Here is a 20,244-nt window from a genome sequence, read left to right on the forward strand (position 1 = left end):
GATTGTACGCCAAAGTGGGTGGGACCAGCCCAAAAAAAAAAAACAAAACCACACCTCCCAAAAAAAAAAAAAAAAAAAAAAAAAAAAAGCTAGGCATGGTGGCACGTGCTTGTAGTCCTAGCTACTTGAAAGGCTGAGGTGGGAGGATCATTTGAGCCCAAGGGTTCGAGGCTGCAGTGAGTTATGATCATGCTCCTATACCCTAGCCTGAGCAGTAAAATGAGACGCCCTCTCTTTAAAAAAAGAAAGAAAGAAAGAAAGAAAGAAAGGCAGGAACTGGCATGTTAGTGAGCACCACAGGGTGTCCTGGTGCCTGCAGCCACCTTCGCCTGCCCCCTGCTGCTCTGAGACAGGACCTTGCCTCATCCAGGATGGCTCTGCTGGCAGGGAGGGGCACAATGTAGAAAAGAGCCCCACAAAGCCCAGTGGGGTTTACCTTGAGGAAAGCTATGAATGGCAAAGGACAGGATGGTGAAAATGGAATCCTGGACGTGGAAGGGAACTTTATATCCAGGACCTGAGCCTGAAACCAAGAGAAAAAGATTCACAGGCTGCAGGAAAGTCCCAAGGCAGCACAGCAGGTGGCAATGTCCGTAAAAGGAGACAAAGACAAAGAAAGGACAGTGTCGGGGCCTGGCCTGGCTTGAGAGGGCCCTGGAGTGAAGACTGTCCTGGGTACCCCTGAGCAGGGAGGGCTGGTGGATGAAGAGCACACGCAGAGCCAGCCCTCAGGGATGGCAGGAGCCCTCCAGGCCTCAGAAACCATAGTCTTCCTGGAGACTTCTGAGCAATAGAATGGGACGTGATGTACTTTCCTATTGTATGTTACATTTTTCTAGACTAAGAATTGAAGAGGAAAAGAAACAGTGAGACCAGAAAGCTACATTTAGAGGAAGCTCCCAGCCTCTGGGTTAGGATGGAGGGCTCAGGACCCTGCCAGCTCCATCAGCAATGTGGATTTCTTCTCTCCAGGCACACAGTGGCCTGGTGGGGTCAAATATTTGACCTCAAACAAAAGGGCCCAAATTTCAAAAACAAGAGTTGCAGCTAAGCGGTCTCAGCCATGGAGTCTTCCCAGCCCATGCCAGCTCACGGCCCCTTCCTGCCCCTAATCCTTCTGAGCAGCTCACGCCCTGCCCAGAGCTCACGGGGCTGCCCCTGTCCTTTCTTCAAAAAGATCCTGAAATCCACTCTCTCCAAAAAACATGTCTTGACGGTGTGGGGGAGGGGAGGAACAGCAGTCACCCTCCTCCCGCACCTGGACACAACCTGGTCCTTGCCACAGAGGCATAGGCCCTGGCTGAAACCCACAGCAGGAACACCACGCCACACATCTTGGTTCAGTTCATGCTTTTATTCTGAAGCCAGCAGATTGGTGTGTAGTTGCCTTCCTTTCAGCCCCTTTCAGCCCCTGCCCTGCTCCCCCTCCCTCGCTCCCACCCAATCTGGACAGAGGACTGCCCTCCTCAAAGTTACCACCCTGCTCTCAGGGCTGATCCTTGGAAAGGAGCTGTTTAAGGAAACACCCTAACTGCCTTCTAATAGCAGATTAGATTGAACCACCATCATTTGCATTTTAATGGAAAAGCTGTGGGAATGGGGGGCTTCAGTGGTTAACTGGTAAAGTGTGGTAAGAGGGGGCCTTCAAGGCATGACAATTTGGGCAGAAAGTCAGGTCACAGGCTGGCCAGGACCAGAGCCTTCAGGGGGCTAATTGACCTCCCTGGCTCCCTACACCCGCCTTGGGGTGACTGTCCGCTGCTCTCTGGGGAGAGCAGACCTTGAGCCTGTGGTCTAAAACTAAGGAGTTAACCAATCAAAGGAAGATGAAAAACCCACAGATTGGTCCCCATAGACATCACATAGAGGGCCTAGGGTCAGGCTGGGACCTGGGACTCAGCAAGGCACCCAAGAGCCTGTGCTCAGGAATGTCTAGTTCAGTCCGAGGGGCACCTGTGGGGAGAGGGGCAGGCCCAGGGAAGAGAGCAGGTCACCTGGGGAGGGGAGGGGGAATGTCCTTTCTGCCATTTGCCACTTCTCTGGCAAATGAGCAGGGAAGAGAACCGGGCTGGCCACCTCTCACACCGCAGCCTCAAGCTGGGACATCCTCAGGCCAGCCTGGGGACCATGTCATGAGGGGAGGTGTGTCTGCCTGTGTGCGTATGTGCGTACTAGGCAAGAGAGATCAGGGTAGTCAGTGCAGGCACTGGGAGAGTTATGGGAGCTGGGATGCATGGCAGAAATCAAAATCCGGGCTGTGCTCAGGAAAAGGGTGGTGGGCATCCTGAGACCAGGCAAGCGCCTAAAAGTTGATGTTCTTGAAGTCCGTGGAGCAGCGGTACCTGCCATCCAGGGACCTGGAGCACAGCAGGTTGGGAGAGCAAGGACAGGTGTGATGCTGGCGTTTCCTAAAGAAGGGGACCTAAGGAGAGAAGAAAGCAGCGCCTTCACCAAAGGGAGGTGGGCGGGCCTCCTGGCAGCAGACTCTGCTCAGCCCAGCCCTGGCAAATGTCTCTCCCACCTCCCTAGCCCACTCCCCCATTGCAATTAGACAATACTGGCAATTAGAAATGAGGAAACTGAGGCACGGAGTGGCTAAGCAATGTGCCAAGATCACACAGCTAATTTGTGAAGGAGCTAGGATTTGCACCCAGGCTATCTGGCTCTGGAGACTCAGCGCACACACGCACACACACACACACACACACACACGCCTATTGATTGAATGTTTGTTGCTCATCCATTATGGGCTCATAACTCCGTGGTGGGTGCTGCAAGTGCAGCCGTGAACAGGACAGCCACCATCTCTGCCCTGACCCACAGCCCAGAGGAGTGCTAAACCACTGGGGTATCCCCAAGAAGTTTTGAGAATTGCCTGGGTTCAAATCCCAGGTCTACCACTTCCTGGCTGTGTGACAATCAGCAAATCACTTGGCCTCTCTGTGCCTCAGCTTTATCAATTGTAAAATGGGTTAATAACAGCACCTACCACATATCGTTACAAAGGTTAAAATGACAAAAAGCACCCAGTATGAAGGGCGGCGTGTAGGAAGCACTCAGCATTGGGTTTTATTACCACTGTTGTCCTTACTGGGAACATGGATCTGCAGCTGAACCACCTCAGGTGCCCCAGGGTTACAAGGACTGCCACGTTGTCCGGCCTCTTTCACCACTCCTGCCCCTCTTCACCCTGGGGCACGAGTTTGGGCGGGGCTGTGATTGGGAGAGAGGCTGCTGGCGGATGCTCTGTGCCCAGATGAGCCCCGAGCCAGGGTGCAGGCAAGTCCCTGAAGACCACGAAAGGTGCCTGAGTCCAGGTGGAAGGCGGCTGGTAAGCCTGAGAGCCTGTGCTCAGGAATGTCTAATTCAGACAGCGGGGTACATGTGGGGACAGGGGCAAGGCCCGGGGAGGAGAGCAGGTCACCCCAGAGCCTGTGGAAATGCCCTCATTGCTTCTAATACGACGTCAGACTAGATTGAACCACCACCATTTGCATCTTAATGAAAACGCTGTGGGAATTGGGAGCTTCACTGGTTAGCGGGTGCAGTGTGGTAAAGTGGCTGCAGGGAGGGAGTGCAGGTAGGCTGCGGCTCCTGAGGACTCGGGACTGGGAGCTGGCTGTCAGGGCATGGGAGCAGGGCAGGAGCTGTGTACTTAGGGCACAAGAGCGAGTGACTTCTTAGAAAGTGGGCACCTGGCTTGCCTGGCTGTAGACCTGACCAGGTGTGGAAGGTGACTTTGTGGGTCTTCTTTTGTGTTCCTGAAGTGAGGTCCCTACAGAGCAAAGGGCATGTGAGATCCTTTCAAAATCGGAATTCGTCAGACCCGTAACGGACATTAGAGGCAGTGGGTCTGCTCCACTCGTTACCTATGTGTGGCCCAAGAGCAGGCGAGCTAATCTGCCCAAGTCCACACAGAGAATTATGGTCTGGGAATGCCCAGACTGTCCAACAGCCTATGAGATCAGCGGCACCCCTCCACCCAAGGCCACCCCCCAAAAGAAAAGAGGCAGTGCCCAACATCAGTGAGGCATAACTAGAGCTGGCATCAGAAAGCCACTATTCCCATCCCAGCTCCGTCTCATTGGCTGTGTGCCTTGAGCAAGTCACATGACTCTGCTGGGCTCAGTTTCCTCAGCATTGTCCGGGGTTGCTGTGAGGATCAAATTAGACCAGCAGTTCTCTCCGATCTGTGCTAGAAGTCTGTAGGTAGATCATGTCAGACCCTGTACAAATAAACGTACAGATGTCTGACCTGCAGTGTACTAGGTAAGGTGGGTGCCTAATGGTGGGGAGGCACAGCAACCCCATAGCTGGCTGCTTCCCCTTGACATTCAGGGGCTGGATCAGGGCAGGATCAGCTGTCAGAGGATGGTGAAGTCCTCTGGAGCCACAGCCTCCCACACTTCCTCTCTGGAGCCAGCCTCTCTAGCCCTCCTAGCTAGAGGAAGGCTCCAAGACCTCACCCCCTGCTCCCCGCATGGCTCACCCACATCTGTGCACCCGTGCAGTGTCTGCTCAGTACCTTGTGGCTGCCGGGGTGGCACTCCTCGCCTTCCCGCCCCAGCGGGGTGCACATCCGCAGCCCTCGAAGCCACAGGCTGATGGCACAGCAGGTGCCTGCTCCACACTGGACATCCCGCTCACAGGCCTGCAGGTGGGAGAGAGAAGGGAGCAGCCCATTAGTTCACCCAAGAGAAAGCAGGAGGGAAGGGTAGACCCAAAAAGCCTTTATCAGGACGGAGGAAGAAGAGGCTGAGAATATCACCCCCGCCTTAGCCTAACAGAACGCCCTGGGCCACGCTTTATTGCCCTGCTCCTCTCATGGGGAGACTCAGGGCTTAGCGGGGCATGGTAACTGGATCTGAGGAACCGTCCAAGCTCCTTGAGGCTACTCAGTAGGAAGGCAATCCTCCTTTTCTGACAAGGCTGGAGGATAGAAGGCATAGCTTTTCTAGGGCTAGGAGATGCACAATGAATACTGGTGGAATTGAATTAATTAGAATTCTCAGAGGTGGGAGGGACCCTGATGGCCCAAATTCCTGGGTGGTCAGTGCTGAGCTGCCTTGGATCAGGAGTCTCCAGTCCTGACCCGGCATTGTGGTCAGTGCCTCCCCTCTGCACGGTGGCACCCCACCCTGGCCCTCAGAGCCCCAGCCCCAGCCCACTGGCCAGCATCCAGTGAACAGGTGCCTCTCCCAGGGTTTCTCTACTGACTTCCCTGATCTCCAGGGAGGATCACAGAACAGGGGCTGAGTGGCCCTGCCTGGTTTGGGGAAGGTGCCATTTGTAAAGAAGGCCACCCAAGCCCACGTTAAACAGAAGCCAGGGCTGGGGACTACAGAACTCTGAACGGCTCCAGATTCAGGTGGGGACCTGATGAAGAAGCATCTGCACTTTCCACTCTCAGAGATGCCAGGTGGCTTTTCTGAGCTGAAATCCAAAGCTGCTTTGGATCACTCTTCTCCACTAAAACCTGTGGGCACCTTCCGGCTGCTATGTGGGACGCGGCAGGACCTGGAAGCCTCCTACTTCCTCAGACCTGAGAGGGAAAGAGTGGATGCCAGCTCCACCGATCACGCAGAGGAGCTACGGGCCACCCAGCTGTGCCGGTCTCCAGCCCAGCAAGGGCGCATCTCACATCCAGCCAGGCCCCGAAAGCTCAGGGTTGGGGTATAGGAAGCCCCAGTTGACTTCTTCTCCCACAGAGGTGGGGCATTGCTGTCCCACTCCCGGAAGAAGAACCAGAAAGCCTTGAATGTGGGGACAGTCCCAGTCCGGGGAGCTGGGGAGTGTGGAGGGGGTGGAGCCTGGCCTCCTGCTGAGAGTCAGGGTCAGATACCAGCAGGACCAGGAGGATGTGGGGAGCCTGGGGAGTCCTGACTTCCCATTGCTGCCATGTCCACTCATCTGTCTTTCCTGCCTTTCCCCTTACCTAGGGATATGTGCTCTCCTACTGAGCTTTTCACCATGAGAATGTTTGCCTGCTGCTCTCAGATCTGCCTGCCCTGCTGCCGCTCTGGGCCAGTGCTGAAGCTGGCACCTGTGTGAGGTGAGCCTGGCATCTGGGCACCCTCGCGGCGCGGCTCCAGCCCTCACAGTGCAGCAGCCGGGGCTTCTCCCCGTTGTTCTTGTCCTCCCAGAATTCCAAGCCACCCGGTCGAAGGGCAGCCCTCAGTGTAAACGCTTCATTAGGTATAATTCTGCCTTTGCAATTATTATTATTTTTTTTTGCTTTGGATCTCAAAAGTATTTGACTCAACTTTCATATTTGTTCTTTTGAACTCAGTCTTTTTCCTTTAAAAGAGAAAAGAATTTTTCCTTTCTGTGAATAGTAAAATTAACCCATTTCCAGGAATTGTTTGGCATTTCTCTACATTTCCATTCTCTACATAAAAAGTTGAAGGAGGCTGAACTAAAACTTAGTTTCCCTGCTCCCCCCAAACTTTTTCTCCCGGTGGGGGGCTTTTATGTGGAAAGTGCTCAGGTAAAGCATTGCTTTCTGCTTGAATAAGAATGGTCCTGCTACCACACATCACGTGCCCGTTTGAAGGGGGTTGGAGGTAAAAGCAAACTTCTGAGAGAAAACCATGATTTGAGTATTTTGAACCAATTGTACAGTGCCCGTATACTGAACCTCTGCTTCGAGGCTGGATTTCTACTTGTTATCTGAACACTTGCTTTGGGGTACACTCAGCTGAATGTTAGCGTCACCCATATTCCTCAGAACCAACTGGGCAGGCACCGAGGGAAGAGTTTCAAAGATATCTTTCTAAGCAGAGGTTAAATTTACACAATTGAAGTTTATAAGCTTATCACGTTTAATTAAGCTTATTGCCTTGAATATAATTTTAATATAATTTACATGCTATGTAAGTTATATTAATATGTGAACCAGATCATTAATAAATATTAAAATTCACACAAAAGACAAATTAGAGTATGCCAATTCACTTTATGAAGGAATTCCTTATTATACAATAGGAATCTTCATTTTATCAAAGGACTGAACTTCAAAATGTTCAATGCTTTGCTGATGCATTTAAAACAGGATTTGATTCACACACAGCTTCTCAAAAGCAGATCCCATTTAGTAGAGTGAGGTCTAACTAGTCTGAAAATCGCATGCAATCCCTCTCTGAAGTGCTGTCTAATGCCTAACTCCCCATTCCCTTTGGTTCACAGCGTGCTGAGCCAACAGAGCCTCCTGCGTGGTCCCTGGGCTCAAATCCCTTGCAGAGCCTGACATCTCCCCAAAACCAAGGGGAACAGAGAATGTTAGGCAACTTACCCCTGTGATCACAGCACAGTCAGACACAGTTGCTAGGAGGAGCATGATTGAGACTTGCATGGCACCTCTCATGGTCACTTGGGGTAAAGGCAAAACACTGCCCACTTGGATGCCCCTCGGTTCCTCCTGCTCAGCCTTGTGCCTGGCAAGCTGGAAAGGCCAGGCTCTCCTGCATGCCCCGCCTCCTCCCAGGTGTTTACACTCAGGATCCAGGGCTGCCTGTGGATGCTTTGTCTCCGCTCTTCCCTTCTCCAACACCGATGTCATTCAAATGATCTCAGAAGCGAAGATGAGACCTGAATCTCTAACAGCAACAAATCAACATCAAAACCAATAAAAATGGATACTTCGGGGGCTTTGACAGTTGCTCTGACTCTCCCAAGAACGCAGTGATTCAGACAGTTATGCACATTTCACTCAATGTTCTTTTCTGCCTCTGGGCATCTTTCTATCCTCCTTGGGGCAGAGGGAAGGCTCTGGTAATGAATTAACGGATTAGCAACATCGCCATTTATCCTTCCTGCACCAAACTATGCAACATACAGCATTATTGGTTCCCTCACACTCACACCAAGAATTATCTATGCATTTACCATGGGCTCAACACACAGGCAGCTGAGAAGACCGAAGAGGGTGAGGTAGTATCCTTATTTCTCTAAAGGTTAAAGTTACAGTGAGGAGACATAAAACGGTGAGGAAAAAAAAGACCAGGCTTGTGGGGCTGGTGTTCCTAAGTGACACACGCAAGGATTTGCTCTCTCACGGGCTCAGGATGAACACCAGCAAGTGTCACTTCGCATAAGGACCAAAGGGAAGAAAGCCAGCAAACACACAGGTCACACTCTCTCAGTACCCTGCAGAGCCGAGCTGGGCTGGGCTGTGGCTGAAAGTTACTAGAGCTACACTACTGGCCTTCCAGTCTTAGGGGGGAGCATGAGAGTGGCCTTATCTGTGAGTGTACGAACACAGTGGGCTCAGATGCTAGTCTGGTGGGAAGTCGACTTTGGGGATGGCCCCTTCTTCTGCGAGGGAAGCCCCTGACCCCAGCCCTCTCTGTGTCAGATGACCCAGAGAGAGCTCCCTGTCGTTTGTCAGATGATCTGCCTTCTCTCCACAATAATAAAAGCCAATATTTCCCAAGGTATGTGTTGCACTATGTCAATACACAAATAAACAAGAGACCACTACAGTCAAATATTTGGGAAACACAAAACAGCTTCCTTTTTGCAGGACTTTCATATGCTAACAAGTGTTTGAAACACCAAGTGGGAAATGCAGTTTGTAGTATTTCACAGTTTCATCCACAAAGCCTTTTTTCGTCAAGGTCTCATGGATTTAGGGTTTCCACATAGAAATGTTGACAGGCATTTATTAGTGCAGGGCTAGATTTACTAGCACAGGGGCTAGGAGCTAAGCCCTGGAGGCAGACACTTTGACTTCAGATCCATGACTTCATGACCTTGAAAATATTGCTAATCTCTCCAAGCCTCGGTTTTCTTATCTTAACATGGGGGGAAGAATAGCATTTAAATCATAGGATTTTGTGAGTATTCATCTACTTATTTATTCATGGACTGTATTGATTGAGAGCCTACTGTATTGGAGGCACTGTTCTTGGCACTAGAAATACAGCAGTAAACAAAACAAACTCTGTCGTCATGTAATTTTGACTCTCTTCAAGGAGAAGGGTAATAGACAAATAAACAGATTTGTAATAAAATGGCCAGCTGTGCTGAGCACTGTTAAATAGGAAGGCAGGGGACCAGGCATGGTGGCTCGTGCTTGTAATCCCAGCACTTTGGGTTGGGAGGCCGAGGCAGGCAGATCACTTGGAGGTCAGGAGTTCGAGACCAGCCTGACCAACATAGTGAAACCCCATCTCTAGTAAAATACAAAAGTCAGCCAAGTGTGGTGGCTCACACCTGTAATCTCAGCTACCCAGGAGGCTGAGGCAGAAGAATCGCTTGAACCCGGGAGGCAGAGTTTGCAGTGAGCCAAGATTGTGCCACTGCACTCCAGTCTAGGCAACAAGGCGAGACTCCAGCTCAAAAAAAAAAGGAAGGCAGGGAAGGCAACAGAGCTTGACAAGGCGTCGTATTTTAGATGTGGCAAGTGTATCTCTGAGAAGACACTTGCACAGATGGCTGAGAAAGTGAAGAAGGGAGCTGGGCAGAGCCTGGAGGAAAAGTCAGTGCAAAGGCCCTGGGGCAGGGCTTCTTGGCCAGTTCCAGGAGAAGCGAGGAGCGAGGTAACACAGGGGATGGGTGGGAGGGGCTGCAGTTGGAGCAGGAGCCTCATGGGACATGGCAAGGACCTGACTCTCAGTATGATGGGAACCCTTGGAGAGTTTGGAGCAGGGGAGAGACAGGATGTGGTTTACAGCTGGGTCTTTTTTTTTTTTTTTTTTTTTAGAAACAGGGTCTTGCTCTGTTGCCCAGGCTGGGGCGCAATTATAGCTCACTGCAGCCTGGAACTCCTAGGCTTCAGTGATCCTCTTGCCTCAGCCTCCCAAATAGCTAGGACTGTAGACATGCACCACCTCACCTGGCCTGATTCACACCTTGAAAGGATCCCTCTGACTGCAGGTAGAGAGTTAAGTGAGATGATGCATGTGAAGTGCTTACACAATGCCCGGCACACAGCAGCACTTGCTACCAATTGGCAATTTTTACTATAAATGTATGAACCTGTATGCTTTAATATAAAATTCTGCTGGGAGGTGAGAATCAAACTAATGAGTCCGTAATGCCCACCTGTACACTGTGACACTGGGCCGGGCGGGTGGCAAAAGAACAAAAAGACTACCAGCCTTGGAGAACTCTGGGAGAAAAGCTGCCTAGGGAGGAGGCAGCACTTTTGGGGGGGCTTGGAACACCTCACAGAAGCTGTCCTGTGGGCTCCGCTTGCCCTGCACACACTACCCCACCTCACAAGGTCACCTTCCAAGAGACAGTGTCAGGTAATGTGGTTCTCAGGCTAACACCTGCCTCATTCACTCCCCTATTCTCCCTCCCTCCCTCCCAGCTGCCTGAAACACACAAAACTAATCATCTCACAATTGCAGTGAAGAATGGTAGCAAAAAGTATTGTTGCAAAACCAAACCAATAACATTGATTAAGAGCATTTTATTTCTCTTGAATGCTAGCGCTTGAGAAAAGGCCAGTTTAATTAGAGGAGGGCAAGGGATAGACGGCAACTGGTGGAGATCCCAGGAGAGACTCCGGGGAGCTTCAGGGATAAGCAGTAATGGTTCTTTGTTCAATAACGCAAAAAAACATTCATTCAGTTCCTTCCACGTGTCAGGACCAGGAATTCTCGCTTCTAGGGTCTAACTTCCCTCTAGAACTTAGAACTCTCCTGTTCCATGTCTAGGTGAATTTCAACAGCACTTGGCTCTTTTTAGCCATGGTAAGGGTTCCTTTTTGGCTAACGGATGCTGTGTGGAAAAGGAGGATGGGAAGGAGACGAACATCCCGGACAAAGCAGGCGGGAATGGAGGAGACCAAGGAGGGAAGTCAGAGGGCAGGTGAATTGAGAAGCGAGTGGGGAAAAATGGATGGTAAATGGTGAAAGTGCTAAAAATGGACTTGGTTCCCTTGAGGAAGGAGAGAACTAATGGAGAAGGGGTGCCGGGCAAGCCTTTCCTAGCCTCCTGCACACCAGAGGAGAGAATGGGGGCAGGTGGGCCACGTGCCATTGGGCGTCTGTGTAGGAGGGCTATGTGCAGGTCACGTCTCATACCTTAAGCCTAGCCTCGATTTCTCTGCTTTAACTGATGCCACTGTCACCACGGACCACTTTACAGGCATGTGTGTGCACATGGAGCAAGCGTCAATCTCAAGGCCTACCTTGAGGGGCCCTTCAAGATGTAGGACAACCTTCTCATGCAGCGAGACTATGGAGTAGACTATTCCCTGACCTGGTGTAGTCTGCTGAGACTGTTGACCTTCAGGCATAGAACAAGTCTCACTCAAGCACAGGGGAGAGGTTGGGAGGCCCCTTTCAGCTCTACCTGAAGGTTATGGTTATTGTTCTGCAAGCTAGAAAGGGAGCCCATGTCCAGGGCCCTCCTTGCTCCTGCCAGAGTGGACGGATCTTGTGTTAACGTTTGAGCACATGTGTTAAAATATGCTCTCTTTGGCTGAGCGTGGTGGCTCCTGCCTGGTAATCCCTGCACTTTGGGAGGCTGAGGAGAGTGGATCACCTGAGATCAGGAGTTCAAGACCAGCCTGGCCAACATGGTGAAACCCCATCCCTACTAAAAATAGAAAAATTAGCTAGGTATGTTGGTGTGCATCTATAATCCCAGCTACTCGGGAGGCTGAAGCCGGAGAATCACTTGAACCCAGGAGGTGGAGGTTGCAGTGAGCTGAGGTTGCACCCCTGCCTGGGTGACAGAGTGATGAGACTCCATCTCAAAAAAAAAAACAAAACTCCCTTGATTTCTGATTCCTTGCTAATGATTAAACAAGAGTTAACTCTGATCTGTTTCAGAAAGAGATGAAGAAAGGAATAATAGAATAAAGGAAACCCAAGCATCCAGGCCTGGGCTCGTTGACCTGGAGTCACAGCCCCCGCGGAGTTCATAGCAGAATTCAGAACATCCATAAACTTGGTAGAGAGAAAAATTGTATCTTAATGTTCACTAACTTCCAAGTGAATGTTTAACATTTTCTTTGAACCATACTCCACACACTACAAAAGTTTTAACAGTACCGTGATTTTGTTGGCAGGAGAAATTGCTGATGTTTTCATGTCATATTACTATTGCTGCAAATAGCTCCAGCTATCGGTCCTGCTCATCACTACCTTGAAATCACGGTAGATATTAGGCCCCTTGCCAGATTGTTATCTGATGCATTAAGAAGCACATGTATTACCATGTCACAAATTTGTTTTTAATAAATATTTTGATAAATTTATTTTAATACACTTGTATTCTTTATAATCTTACATATTGTATTTTATACATTTAAAGAAATTATTCTGAGCCATAGGCTTCAAAGGGACCCACAGCACAATAGCCAGGAACTCCTGGGGCAGACTCTGGAGACTCGGAGAAAAGGAAAGAGTGGCTTAGTACAGTGCAGGGTCATACAATCAGGCAGGCTGAAAGCCTGAGTTTAAATTGGACAAATCTGAGAAGAATTGAAAGAGGAAGAGGAGAAGAAGAATGAGAAAAGACTAAAACAGAATAAAGAAGAGTACAGTCTCAGGGTCCAGAGAACAGGGACCTGGGGAGTCTTAGGCTGCTGTGCTGTTATAAGAAAATACATTACACTGGGTAATTTACAAACAACAGAAATATATTGCTCTGGAGGCTGGGAAGTCCAGGATCAAGGTGCTGGCAGATTCTGCGTGTGGTGAGGGCTCATTCTCTGCTTCCTAGAGCGTGCTTTGTTATTATGTCCTCCCATGGTAGAAGGGGCAAACAAGCTCCCTCCGGCTTCTTTTGTAAGGAACCCAGTCCCATTTCTGAGGCTTCCCCTTCATGACTCAATCACCTTCCCAAAGGGGCTACCTCGTAATACTATCACATGGGAGATTAGGTTGCAGCATATGAATTCTGGGGGCACACCAACATTCAGACAGTGCAGAGGCTATATCTGCAAGGAGGGGTCACAGGAAACACTGGCTCTTGGTCTGCATCCAGGTAGACTCCCTCCAAGGCCTCTGAGTTTCCTTAACTCATAGAACATCTGTGCCCCATACACTCTCATCTTCAGAACAAGGCTTAGGAGCCCAGTAGTCCTTAAAATTGTCATCCTCTGCTGGGTACAGTTGCTGACACCTGTTATCCCATCACTTTGGGAGGCCAGAGTGGGAGGATCGCTTGAGCCCAGGAGTTCAAGACCAGCCTGGGCAACAGAATGAGACCCTATCTCCATTTTTTAAATGAAAAACAATCGTTTTTTTAAATGGCATTCTCACCCAAGTGATCCCTCTAACTGGATTTCAAATGATTGCAAGACTTTTTTTTTCGACAACAGACGATGTAATTCAAGAAAAGATGCCATAATGACAGTGTCAGAGACTATCTATACCTGAGGATAAACAAGCTGTCAACCTGGCATCTTCCCTGTCATCCCGCACAGCCCACACCGCTACCTCTTGGCACAGCGGCTCCTGGCTCAGCTGGTGAGGGCAGCACGCACCTCTCCTTTCACTGGTGCCTGCCCCTCTTCTTCCCGCCATGGTAATTGTAGGAGAGCTCTGCATTTCCTCCTCTCCCACGCCCTCCTCAGCCCATTCCAGTCTCGCTCTCATTCCCATCATGCCAGTGGAACTGCTTTCTCCGAGTCACCTTTATCCTTCTACCTTTTTTACATTTTTGAGAGAAGGTCTTGCTCTGTCACCCATGCTGGAGTGCAGTGGCGCAATCATGGCTCACTGCAGCTTCAATGTCCGAGGCTTAAACGATCCTCCCAGCTCAGTACCCGGGACTACAGGTGCACACGTCCAGCTAATTTTTGTATTTCCGTTAGAGATGGTGTTTCGCCATGTTGCCCAGGCTGGGCTTGAACTCCTGGGCTAAAGCGATGCGCCCACTTCAGCCTCCCAAAATGCTGTGACTACAGGCATGAGCCACCTCGCCTGGCCCACCCTTATCCTTTTAAATGCCAAGCCCAAGGCATCATTTCTTCGCTCCTCATCTCCCTCGCCCTTTTGTGCCTTTTTGGCCCAAGCACTGCTTTTTCTTTGAATGCCTCTCTTACTTTCCGTGACACCATTTTGTCTAGGTCTTTCCCTCTCAGTCTTCTATGTCTCCCCTGCTGCTTGCCATCTCTTAAATGAGGCTATTGAGCTTGCACACTCGATGGTCTCCTGTGCCCCCACACCTGTCCCAAATAAGCCTCACAGCCACCTAAATGTTCATGATCTCACACCTGAGTACCCAGTACAGGCCACCACGCACTCCTGGCCCATACAGCTAATAGCCCCTTGGACTTCCCCACATTGATACCCCAGTGGCACCTCACATTCAACATGCCCCCTGTCCTTCCACCTCCTTTTTACCCTCACTGCTAAACCCAGTTATATTGTCCAGGGTTCTTCGTTGTAAATAACAAAGTCCAGCCCGGCTGGCTGCAGCAGAAATGGAATTTAATGAAGACTGTTAAACAGCTCGTTGAACTGTTGGGTGTCTTGAGAAACAGGATGGAACTGGGTGTCCAAGAACAATGCCCAGAACCACACCACAGAATTGCCTAACAAGGGAGGCATCTCCCAAAGGCAGCTCCTCGGCTGATGAGACCTGGCCCAGCTCTCCATTCAGCCTCCTCTGCCATCATCTGCTGACGTCCAGGCCCCTGCAGAGCCCCTTTCTGTGAGTCGATTCTTTCCCGTGAAAGGTTCCTGTGGGCTGTCCGAGCCTCACACCTGCACCTCTGCGAGCACACTGGGAGATAACTGACTCAGACCTGAACACGGGGCAAGTGTCCCAGGGTCCTGGGCAGCTACAAGGTGTAGTTGCCCACTGCCACACTCTTCTGGCTCTGCTAGTGGCACTACAACACACTCAGCAGTTGAACCTGGGAACTTCCCAAATTTCTCTGAATTCATTGGTCATTTAACCTGCGTGTGGACCCCCCCCTTAACTTCAGGTTCTTCCCTCCCTTTCCATCTGCACTGGTGCTGTACTTCTCATCCTCCTGACAGGCCCTTCCCTCCAGGTTTATCCCTCTGCCACCCATCCTCCATGCAACCCAGACGTCTGCTCTTTACCTCTGAAAGATCCAAAGTCTCCAAGGATCCTCTGTATCCCTAGGTCAAGCCCAAACTCCTTACCCGGGTCCAAGGTCTTGGAAGACCTGCCCTGCTCTCCCTCAGCCTCCTCTCCCATCATTCCCGCCCTCACACACTCACCATGCCAGCAGGATGATGCTGCTCACGGCTCCTCCCTGGGCCAGGCTTGCACGCCTTCATAACTTGCCGCAGACTGGTCCCTGCCCTCTTGCGTGGGTGGTGAAGCCCTCAGCTTCTGTCCTAGTCCAGCCACCCACTGATGATATGAACTGGCACAAGTTATCTCCCCTCTCTGAGCCTCAGTTTTATCTTCTGAACCATGAGAATAATACCCTCTTCTCAGGTGCATTACGTGAAGTACAGGACGGAACTCTCGGAGTGCTTGACACTCTAGTGGGTTGAACGGTGGTTCCGGAAAGATGTCTCTGTTGCACTCCAACAGAGAATGTGGCCGAATTTGGGGAAAAGCGCTTTGCGTATGTAATTAGGTTAAGGATCTTGACATGAGATCATTCAGTATCACAGAAGTGAGTCCTAAATCCAACAGCAAATGTTCCTGTAAGAGAGAGAAGGGGAGAAGGCCACGGGGAGCAGAGGCAACGATTGGAGTCGTGCTGCCACAAGCCAAGGAAAACCAGCAGCCGCCAGGAACTGAATAGGCGAGCAAGGATTCTCCCCTAGGGAGTTCAAAGCGAATATGGCCTGACTAATGCCTTGATTTCAGACTTCTGGCCCCTCGACCTGCGAAAAACTAAATGTCTGTTGTTTTTAGCCGCTGAGTTTGTGGCAACTCGTTAGAGCAGCGGTGGGAACCAGCACAAGCCCTCACAGCCTATCTGCCCCTCCTCCTGCATCACCCTTCCATCAGGTATGGTGTGTACCTGGGACCAAGAAAACCAGGTCCTGGCCAGCACCGCAATAAAACCCTATTTCCTTAAGTAATCACGGCAGAGAAGGCCTCCCTTAAGAGCAAAATCTGAATGAAACACTGTCCCTCCCTCACCCAGGCTGTCCAGAGGACTAGACCCCAGGGAACCAGAAACAAGGAGCCACTCCCTTCAGGCCTCCCAGTGGCACTGCTCAAGGCCAGAGCAGGATAATTAATTCTCCTTTATCTTGGCTTCTTTTAAAGACACTCCCAGAATTTATAGCTTGTGTGCGTTTGTTTCTTAACCTGTTCTAAGAAATGCTAGAACACGTCTTCCTCTGGGGCCCTGTGGCCTTTGGTTATTTTCACTAAGCTCCCCTGTCACAATTCCTAAGGAGTCTACATAGAAACTGAGAGTCACAGGCAGGGTAAAAACTGTTTCACTGCCCAGAGGGGAGATGGCCCGGGCTGACCCAGGAGGCCAGGGAGAAGCCAGCCACAGCGGGGAAAGGGCTTTCTCACCATAGCTCTCTCCTGCCTGCTGCTAGGGCAGGACTTTGCATTTTCACTCCCAAGGTTTCATCCCAAGGCAGTCTGGTCTGGTTCTACCCGCTCACTGCACAGAGAAAGAGCCTGAACGCAGAAGGGCTATGAAAGTGACTAAGTCATACAGCTAGAGAGCGGCAGAGCCCAAACGCCACCCAGCTATGGCCCAGGAAGAGGCCTGCAATGAAGAAGCCTGGGTTTCAGTCCCAGCTCTGCACCAGTATCAGCCAGATTCCCTCACTCCTTCCAGTCTGTATCTTGGGCACTTGCCTCACCTCCCAGATTTTTAGGGAAACCAAAGGAGAGAGGGTGGGCTAACACACCTGTGAACTGGGATATCGTTCATGATGGGGCGTTGCTCTTCCGCCCCACTGGAGCCCTCATCATTTAGCTGGAAAGGTGAAAAGGAGAGCCATTCTAAGAGAACCATCTTCTGAGGCCACAGGGCTGGGAAAATTCTTTAAGAAAATTCCATGATAACTTGGCAGAGTCTAGGAAAGGAGGTGCAGCAGAAAGATCTCAGCATAAGCCGTGTCTGTACCTCCTCATGCCTGATCAGCCTTGGGCACAGGATGGGGGCTCACTTAGGAGCTGCCAAGTTGACAGATCAGCCAAGGACTGGAGACAAGGCACAAGAGGACTTTTTCCTTTTTAGACAAAGTCTCGCTCTAGTGCCAAGGCTGGAAAGCAGTGGCACGATCTCAGCTCACTGCAACCTCCACCTCCTGGGTTCAAGTGATTCTCGCACCTAAGCCTCCTAAGTAGCTGGGATTACAGGTGTATACCACCACACCCAGCTAATTTTTTGTATTTTGGGTAGAGGATGAGGTTTCACCGTGTTGGCCAGGCTGGTCTTGAACACCTGGCCTCAACAGATCCACCCACCTCAGCCTCCCAAAGTGCTGAAACTTCAGGTGTGAGCTACTGCCCCTGGCCACAAGAGGACATTAATAAGCTCCACCGTCTACTTCCACCATCCCGCCATGATACCCATCCCATCCCACCTTCCCCTCCCACTCTGGGACTCCCACCCGCCCCCACACCAGGTTTGATAATAATCTCCAGTCTCAGCCCCCTGCTCTGCCCTTGGGACGGGGTATCCCTGAAGGTTTATATTTCGGGGAATCTGGGCCCTGATCCCAGAGGTACACTTCACAGTCTGGACCTGCCAAAGCTTTTCCCAAGAGACCTCGCCCAGGAGAAAGCTTGGGGCCCTTCCCTCTTAGCCAATGTTCCCAAACTTGGAGCCCAAGGCTGAGTTTGGGGCTTAGGTTGGAAGCTTGACAGGGATAGGTCCCACCTGCATTACCAGCCTCAGGTCCCCCCCCCACCCACCAAGAAGTCTAGCCTGCTAATCTGATCATCTTGTTCCCCAGCAGCCTTCAATTTCCCCTCTGTCAGCTTCCAAATGCTCTAACCCTATGTATTAGTCCATTTTCACATTACTATAAGGAAATACCCAAAAATGGGTAATTTATAAAGAAAAGAGGCTTAATCGACTCACAGATCCGCATGGCTGGGGAAGCCTCGGGAAACTTACAATCATGTAATCCTCAAAAGCTCGGTTGTCATTTCAAGAACCACCCTAAAACGGCACACCCGCTCTCTGGCTCTGGAACTCAGGCTGCACTGGGCCAGAAAAAGTGCAGTCCTGGGAATCTGCTTTATAGGGTGATGTATGGTTTGGGTCTGTGTCCCCACTCAAATCTCACCTTGAATTTTAATAATTCCCACATATCAAGTGTGGCACCCAGTAGACCTTAACTTCAGTCTTCCTGAATCTGAGTGCCAGCAGGGGAAATACCAGATGCTTATAAAGCCATCGGATCTCATGAGAACTCACTATCGCAAGAACAGCATGTGGGAAACTGCCCCCATGATTCAATTGCCTCTCACTGGGTCCCGCACTTGATACATGGGAATTATTACAACTCAAGATGAGATTTGGGTGGGGGCGCAAAGCCAAACCATACATCACCCTGTAAGGCAGAGTCCCAGGACTGCACTCTCTCTCTGGCCCACTGCAGACTGAGTTCCAGAGCCAGAGAGTGGGTGTGCTGTTTCAGGATAGGTCTTGAAATGGCAACCAAGCTTGTGAGGAAGAAGTGAAGGAACTGCAGATGCTTAGCCTGAAAAAGCAACCATAACGTCAACTTTCAAGTGCAGTGACCCATTACTGGGCAGTCTATGTGCATTATCTGACATCCTGAGTAGACATCACTGCCGCATCACTAAGCCAGCTGAGGAAATGGTGGCTCCATCATGGCCCAAAGTCACACACATTGTGTGACAATGTCCTATCACAGGGCTAGAGCCTGACCCCAAATCTAACTCCAGATGCCCACTTCTGACGGCTGTGCTGCACTGCCTCTCACAAATGAGATAGTTGTGTTGCCCCAAAAGGCAAAAGTAGGATCAAAGTTTGGAAGGTACAGGGAAGAAGATTTTAGCCCAGTATTAGGAAGAATATCCCAGCAGACAAGGGAATTGGCTGCTATGGAGGCAGTGAGCTTCTCTTTGCTAGATATGTTCAGAAAGAGGCCTTATGGCTGACCCTCCATCAGGGAGGATATGGAGAGGATTTCTGCTCTTATTAGCCTTTAAGATCCTAAGAGACTGAATATACAAATGGACAACGGAACAGCCAGACCATATCTAAAAACAGGGATTGCACCTACAATCTGCAGCAACAAGCCCAGGAAACCAGACCCTTATCTACCATAAATAGTCCAAGAAGCCCAGCTACCGTAAGTCAGATTTGCAAGAAATCATGCTGCTATCTCTCACAATAAAGCAGGAAGCCAAACAATGACCTCTATAAACAAACAGCCCCAAGCGGCCAGGACTTGATTAATAACCAGCAGCCTCCACGCTAATTTTTGTCTCCGCTTCCAACTTAGGACAAACGAGAGAAAGCTAAATATGCACCCCCTCCAATCATAAAGGATGCCTGCTTCTAGTGAGCCCTCCTACAGCTTCCCCAGGCCAGCAGCCACCAATCAGGAAACACCTGAAGCCTTCCCTTTTTCCCACTGTGGGGCTTTCCCACTCCTCTGCCTGCCTTTGAGTCTCTGTCAATACACAGGTGACAGCGGCTGACTCCCTTGCTATAGCAAGCTCGGGCCAAGTAGCTTTTGCTTTTCTCATTTGGTCTTTGTTTATTTTCACAATTCTTCCAAATGCTAATATTTGAATGAATGAGAGAGTGTGTGTGTGTGTGTGTGTGTGTGTGTGTGTGTGTGTGTGTGTGACAGAGAAAGGGAGAGAGAGACAGAGATTCTATGCCCAGGTGCGATCATGTATACCCACATGCATAAGTATATATCTCATATGTTACTCTTGCCTGTGGATCACCGGCATCCTAGGCCCAGCTCATGGACTTTCTGGACCTTGGATAAGTTCCTCACAGCAGGTTCCTCTGGTGCCCTACAACATCATGTCCCCTGGGCCCATCTTTGATTTCAGGAGCAGCTGAGATAGAAAATTCCATGTGAGCTCAGATTCACCTTGTGCTAACAGGATCAACCTGGAAAAAACGCTTTTCCCCATGTGATGTCCATGGCCTCTTGGTACTGCAGGAGCTCAACCCAGTCAGCACAGCCTGCAAGTGCAGGAAGTTAATCCCTCCCCACTGAAGGAACCCTCAACCAGAGGGAGTAGGAACCAGTGGGTTAAATGCTCCAAGCTAGATCTGGGGGCCCTGAAAGACTCCAGCCTGCAATCTGGAGAACACATTATTTATCAGCATTCCTTCTTTCCTTGCTTCCTTCTCCCCACTCTTTCTTCTATTTT

General features: G+C 50.4%; 1 protein-coding gene across 1 annotated transcript in view; it reads right to left on the reverse strand.

The window, feature by feature from the left end:
- Positions 1-1,339: 1,339 nt before the first annotated feature.
- The window catches only part of PROK1 (prokineticin 1), a 48,872-nt gene continuing 29,967 nt past the window's right edge, over positions 1,340-20,244 (reverse strand). The window contains exons 2-4 of the mRNA XM_032249804.1: positions 7,292-7,595; positions 4,526-4,651; positions 1,340-2,422 (exon numbers count right to left, since the gene is read on the reverse strand). Coding sequence (XP_032105695.1) covers positions 2,303-2,422; positions 4,526-4,651; positions 7,292-7,558 — 513 coding nt within the window. The 5' untranslated portion in view covers positions 7,559-7,595 and the 3' untranslated portion in view covers positions 1,340-2,302. The remainder of the gene's footprint in view (positions 2,423-4,525; positions 4,652-7,291; positions 7,596-20,244) is intronic.

The sequence above is a fragment of the Sapajus apella genome, unplaced genomic scaffold (assembly GCF_009761245.1).
Source record: "Sapajus apella isolate SASKATOON/1434 unplaced genomic scaffold, GSC_monkey_1.0 scaffold69, whole genome shotgun sequence".
NCBI lineage: Eukaryota > Metazoa > Chordata > Mammalia > Primates > Cebidae > Sapajus > Sapajus apella.